Source organism: Myotis davidii, unplaced genomic scaffold (assembly GCF_000327345.1).
Source record: "Myotis davidii unplaced genomic scaffold, ASM32734v1 scaffold309, whole genome shotgun sequence".
NCBI lineage: Eukaryota > Metazoa > Chordata > Mammalia > Chiroptera > Vespertilionidae > Myotis > Myotis davidii.
The window spans coordinates 3,488,070-3,495,016 of NW_006383013.1; the positions used below are offsets into that span (position 1 = coordinate 3,488,070).

The 6,947-nt window shown below is 37.3% G+C and overlaps 2 protein-coding genes across 2 annotated transcripts in view; one reads left to right on the forward strand and one right to left on the reverse strand.

Annotated features, from left to right (window-relative positions):
- The window catches only part of SLIRP (SRA stem-loop interacting RNA binding protein), an 8,899-nt gene extending 7,962 nt beyond the window's left edge, over nt 1-937 (forward strand). The window contains exons 3-4 of the mRNA XM_006778832.2: nt 105-212; nt 828-937. Of these exons, the coding sequence (XP_006778895.1) occupies nt 105-212; nt 828-899 (180 nt within the window). The 3' untranslated portion in view covers nt 900-937. The remainder of the gene's footprint in view (nt 1-104; nt 213-827) is intronic.
- SNW1 (SNW domain containing 1) overlaps nt 938-6,947 on the reverse strand; it is a 37,642-nt gene continuing 31,632 nt past the window's right edge. Inside the window, 4 exon segments of the mRNA XM_006779411.2 lie at nt 938-1,606; nt 1,609-1,771; nt 3,637-3,754; nt 5,539-5,635. Coding sequence (XP_006779474.1) covers nt 1,419-1,606; nt 1,609-1,771; nt 3,637-3,754; nt 5,539-5,635 — 566 coding nt within the window. The 3' untranslated portion in view covers nt 938-1,418.

Sequence of the window (6,947 nt, forward strand, 5' to 3'; positions counted from 1 at the left end):
TGTCTGTTATCCCATTTTGGCAAATAAAACATTGGTAGTTTGATTTGGAGCTTATATAAACTTTCTCAAGTTCATGATTATTTTCTTACATTTCGAATTTTTAGGACAAAGAGACTGGCTTTCACAGAGGTATGGGTTGGATTCACTTTTCTTCAGAAGAAGAACTTCAGAATGCACTACAACATGACAATCATGTTATTGATGGAGTAAAAGTAAGTATTTTTCTATATATCGTGTACTTACTGTATATCAATTAAATAGGTCAGAAGTGTGAAATGACAGAGATTTGGGGTCATCTTTTAAAGAATGGCGGTGGTAATAGAGTGCCCAGTACTAAAAGGTCTGGGGAGGGAAGTAAGGAAGACTCGGTCATGGGTAGCAAACATATGTAACACCGAGCAGTGGAAACGGCAGCCTATTTATCAGAGGATGAAATCCTAGCTTTTCCACTTATTATGTGGCCTTGGGTCAGACTGATTTACGATTTTTTTAAATAAATGTTTTTATAGATTTTATAGAGAGGAAGGAAGAGGGAGAGATAGATAAAAACACCAATTGGCTGCTTCCTGCATGCCCCCTACTAAGGACTGAGTCCACATGTGCCCTGACTGGGAATCGAACTAGTTGACCTGGTGCATCAGACCACCAACTGAGGCTGGGCTAATTTACAATTTTTAATTGAAATTCAGGGAGTCTTACAAAGAACATCCTCTTGACTTATTGGTGCTGACTTCCTAATAAAAAGGCAGTCTTAAGGGGTTTTTAGTTTTAATGTTTTTGTAGACATTGGCTTTCTTTACAGTGCTTAATTGATTTTTTTTTTTCAGCTCCATGTTCAAGCTCAGAGACCAAAAGTTTTGCAAGGGGATCAAACATCTGATGAAGAGAAAGATTTTTAAGACTATTACTACCTATTACATAAAAGAACAAAACAAAATTTTGTCTAAATGTTTTTATTTGAAACAAATAGGTGCACCAAGCAAGCGCTTACTTTTCCCCACTCCAAATTAAAACAGAGGGGCATACATCATTTGGCAGGACAGTTCCAATAGGTGAACATCCTTCTACTCACTGTGGTTGGGTTAACTTTACTCATAAGCAAGCAGTCATTCTTACACAAAATATTAACCCCAAAGTACTAACGTCACATAAAAGGAAGTGGTCTTAATTTCATTTATGGGGCAGTATGTTTTATAAATGCCAAAAGGTGGGAGAAGCACAAACACAACCCACTCTTTAAAAAAACTAAATAGTTCAAAGTAGAATTTTCCATTCCCCCCTTTCTGCTGTAATAAAAAGTAGTGCTGGGATCTGACCCCAGATTTGGTTTTTATCTGGCCCGTTTACAAAGTGTTTGCCCATATGACTTGCATCATTAGGGTTATGGGTAATAGTCCATTCACTGTGAAGAGGTGTATCTATTCCTTCCTCCTCTTTTTGCCTTCATGCTCATGTTCCTTAGGGCAGCTGCTATCTGAGGGTCTTTTAGAGCCACCGTGCTGTTTGGCTTCTTCCAAGAACTTGTCCAAACCAAAAGGATCTTCCTCAAACTGAACTGGTCCTTCTGCACTCATGCAAACCTTGAAACTGAACTGTTTTCTTGGTACCTGTTGGTCTTTATTCTGGCTTCTAGATCATCACCATACATGTCCTTATCCAGATTTTTACTGGGCCTGTAAATATTCTGGGCCATATCTTTACCACCTCTCCAGGCTTGATCATAAACATTGTAAATTTCATCTTCTCCACCTGCAAAACCACTGTCCATGCCCTGTAGAGAACATTATAAGTATATGTTATAATTTATTAAAAGTTGAATCTGACTACATTCATTTATAGCTCACATTTTCAACAACCTTCATTTGAAAAGTACATAAACTTGTTCATATCACCTTCGTGTTCTTAGCTTAAATTAGGTACTCATTAACAAGTTTGACTAGCAAAGTAGTCATTAAAACTGGGGGACTCTAGTATAAGCAGTTACTTGACAATTTGAATCTGTATAGACATAGTGGCAAAAAGATGAAAGTACCATAAAACATCTGATGCCATTCAGAGTAATAATATGCCCCTTAACTGCTGGAGAACATCATTATCATAGCATGAGATAACAGGGCTCTCAATGAAAATCTTAAGTCAACAAACTTATTCCATATATTTAGAAAAATTTAAATGATTTAAGCCTAAAGTTGTAAAGGGTAACTGTCAAATATTTACTTATGTGGAGCTTTCGTGCCTAACCCCCTTTGCTCAGACTGGTAAAATGCCATTGCATATAGTGTTTAAAAACACAAGCTTTTTGACATCAAGACAGCCCATCAATGAAATCTGAGTTCCATTAGTTATGAGCTAAACCTCTGTGTGTCAGAATTTCTTCATCTTCAAATAGAGGTAATAATAGTGTGACTTCATGGGGTTTTTGTAAGGATTAAATAAGATAATACAAATAAAAGGCTTAGAACAATGCTGGGAATATAATAAGCACCCAGTAACTTATTAACTAAAAGAACTTAATCAAATGCTACCTTCAGATCTTAAAAACTCCCCAGTCATAATTAATCTCCACCCTATATCCCAGTAGAACTTTATACTTTTATATTCTTACCACAGTCTTGTTTTTATTTATATTAATCTTGTCTTTTCCAGTAGACTTTGAGGACAAAGGTGTATCTAGCTCCCCCACCCCCACCCCTTTGCCCCCATATTTTGAGGGCAGGCACCTACCTTGCTTAAAAATTTTTTTTTATTTAATCTTCACTTGATATGTTTTTATTGATTTTTATAGAGAAGAGGAAGGGGTAAGGGTAGGGAGGGGAGAGAAACGAATGAGAGAAAAGTTGATATGGGCCCCAATGGAGGATCAAACCTGCAAACTTTTTTTTTTAATATATATTTCATTGATTTTTTATAGAGAGGAAGGGAGAGGGTTAGAGAGTTAGAAACATCAATGGGAGAGAAACATTGATCAGCTGCCTCCTGCACACCCCATACTGGGTATGTGCCCGCAACCAAGGTACATGCCCTTAACCGGAATTGAACCTGGGACCCTTCAGTCTGCAGGCCAATGCTCTATCCACTAAGCCAAACCGGTTAGGGCAAACCTGCGAACTTTTGGTGTACAGGACAATGCTCCACCTAACTGAGCCACCTGACCAGGGCCAGAGCCAAGTTTTATAACCTAATTTCTTTCCTTTTCCACTAATGTCTCAAATCTTAGCTAACTGTAAAAGGTAAAAATCAGAGCTGTTTCATTTTCTTAAGTTATAATATGCAACTTACAATTTTTTTCTATCATCTGCGTTAGGTTGATCCAAATCTATATGTTCATTTTCTTTTCCCAGAGGTTTGGTATTCATATCAATACTTAAGATAAATCTATGTTTTTTTGTGGGTGTTAACCCTCACCCGAGGATATTTTTCCATTGATTTTTAGAGATTGGAAAGAAGGGAGGGAGAAGGGGAGAAAGAGAGAAACATTGATGTGAGAGAGACACATCATTTACTTGCTTCCTGCACATGCCTCAACCGGGCCAGCGATTGAACCTGCAATCCAGGTACATGCCCTTTGGTGTGCAGGCAACACTCTAACCATCGAGCAACACCAGCCAGAGCAAAATAACGCTATTTCTATTGTACCTTGGATTGGTTGAACAGCCTTTGGTCATACTGAACTTCATTGGAAGTCCGAGGATTGGGCACACCAAGAGCAATGACCTCACTGATATCTCGATTTTCATTTCTCTGCAGTTTCGACCTGTTTCAAAATACAATGTTACTAACTGAAAACTCTTCACAGACAAGCTGAATTTCAATTTTAAAAACATAAGCAATCTCAGAAGCTAAGGAAATGTGTATGTCCTGTTAATATCTCAAACATATATTCCCTGATAACGCATAATTCCCTGATAATGCTGGCAGCCCTTTAACAGCATTTCAGCTAGATGATTACTGGGAGAGATAGGTAGGGTTTTATAATTAAACCCTCCTGTTAGCTGGAAGGAATTGCTAAGAGATTCATTCTTGACACGGAAGTCTTTAATACAAACAAGCACCTTACAATACATGCTGAGATATAAAACTGCTACAGTCTATATTTGCTATTATTAAAAGACGATGGGTAGGACTGGATACAAATTAATTGTATCACACGAATCATTTTCAATAAGCTGGAATCAGGTTTTTTTACATAACCACATTTAGTAATTTTATCCTATTAGAATTTTGAGGAAAACACATCAATGACTAGATTACTCATTATGATTTTCGACATTCAGATTAATTCCCCTGCTGTTTCAGTGTGTAATGCAATCTACACTGCAATGAAACCATGGTAACTGTCGTCATTTATTTTGCTAGAAGCTCAGGTCTTAAAAATGACTTCTATAGACAATCTGATTTCATTAAATCACAAGTTTACAGCTTTCCTATGCTTTCAATTCTCAGCCATTTAAATGGTCCAATTTATGTACAGGGCTATTTTGAATTTTGTAGCTTAGGAATTTCAGACCAAAAGTATATTAACTGCACACTTTCATACTTCATTCCTCTTTCTCCTTCACTATACATTTAACTACAACTCTAAATTCAGATTTTCTGCTTCTCCATGACTTCACTTATCCAGAGAGATGAAATATGCCATTAAACAACGAACACCACCACCAACAGGAATCTTCTTTTTCGTGTTTAAGATATGAATGGGAAAAATGTATCAGCTCTTAGGATGATGAGAGCCTTGAAAACTGCTCATTTGGAAAGAAGATGTTTTATATCTGCATTTAACTCTCATTCAGAATTTTACCTCCATATGACAGCATTTCTTCAACTTTTCAGCAATTTCAGTCCTAAACCTTTGGTGAACCACAGACTTCACCAAACCCTACTTTATTTCAAGTTTGTTCTATACAAGTCTGTACTTATTAAGAGTGCTTTGTCTGTATGTCAACTATATTTTAATTTTAAACAAAGTGCTGTGTCAATTTTCCCAATTCATTTTATTAAAAAAAAATTTTTTTATCTATCATTTTATATAATAGCTCTGCCTTTCTGAATTTTAAGTGAAACTGCTCATGAGAAGCGGCCGATTTTCACTTCTTACAAAACCTGCTTTTCTCCCCCATTGTACTTCATAGAATGCTCTACATGTAAAAGGCCCTCAATAAAGGTATTGTAGCTTATATTTCCTGTCTAAAGGAACCGGCACGTAATAAATTTGTCTCACCATTTGAAATTGGAAAAGAACAGACCAGAACAGTCCTATCCATTACCTTCTTCTCACAAACATGATCTGCATTTCCTTTTCTATATTCCCATCATTCTCAATTCTAGCTGACTCTACAAGGCGATGGAAGAAAAGATTACTTCCATGGATAGTCAATTCTGCTAAGACAAGGTAAGCAGTTAGGTGCAAGAAAATAAGTGCTGATTTATTAAGTCATCAAACTAAGAGAAGAAAATTGGTATTAGTGGACTAAACCTCCTCTCTAAAAGGTTCACAAAGGCCAATTTTCATAATTCATATTTATCTCAAATAGCACCTACCTCTTATCAGGCGCTGCCCTGGAAAGATTCCGGTCATGCTGTCTCTCTTTCCGCCTGTCATGCCGAATTTCATCCCTCTCACGTGCCTCCCCATCCTCTGTGTGGACAGAGTTGAAAATTACTTCACCACTATATTACCAATTAATATTTTAAACAAGGTAATCTTTAACCTTAAATAATTCCATGAACTTCACTGTAGTCACACTCAACCCTTTCAACTTTACTTCCAATTACTTTAAATCCAATAGTATTGGTTTAATTTTGGAATGTGAATCCCAGAATCATGCATGTAACTTAAGTATTTAGGGGTAAGTGTACTGATACTTTTAACTTATTTTAAAAATGCATCAAAGTATTAAGGTGGACTAAAAGATAAAGAGATGGGTAGGTATGTGAGAAAGCAAATTTAGCTATGTTAATTATTAAAAAGAAATTTTAATACAGAATCTAGGTGGTAGAGATAACGGTGTTTGTTTTACAATTCTTTCCACTTTTCTATGTTAGTTAAAATTTTTGTAATAAAATGTTAGGAAGAAGAATTATGTATAAGTTTGTTTTCAAAGTAGAGGGTCCTTTCCCCACTATGTGCTGCTGGGGGTGGAGTCCTTATGATATTTCGAGAAAAAGAATTTTCTGAGAATAAGTGATTTTTATTTGCATCATTTCTAAAGTCATCTTTCCCTCACAGAAGTGTAGCTGGGATTTCAGTAAAGCTAGAAGCAAAGCACTGTACAAAATTTCCTTTCTATGTTGAAGACCAGTCCAGTACAGTATCAGGCTAGTTGCAGTCCATTAATCCATTGTGTGTGGAGGTCCACATGGCCGTGGGCCATGTGGTTTTGTAAAAGCAGGAGAGTGCAGTAACAGAGTCCCACGGGTCCCAAAAACAAAAGATCCTAAGAGAGCGAACTCCTTTGTTAGGGGATTAAATATCCCAAATTTCACACCCTTGCTGTGGCCATGCTCATTTTGGCCAATGATCTTTGTTCTCAGGTGTGAAAGACAGTAAGCAAGTTTCCTAGGTCACCCCAATTTTACTGGGCATGCTTCTATCTCTCCTTTGTTGGCCCCCTGGGGAGTATAAAGTTTTAGCTTTCTGGCGAAGCTGCCCAAATGACATGTCTATAATATCTGGCCTTTTATTTTTCTTCTTTCCTATCTACACTAATAAAAGAGAAAAATGGTAATTGGCGTACGACGCTACCCTTTTCATTGGCTAATCAGGGCTATATGCAAATTAACTGCCAACTCAGATGGCAGTTAACTGACAACAAAGATGGTAGTTAATTTGCATATGTAGGCACAATGCAGGGAGGCAAAAGGGAAAGCAGGAAGAAGCCCCCTGCCACTGACAGTGATCGGAAACCCAGGGGGGAGCTAAGAGCTGGGGGGCAGGGCAAAGGCCACGA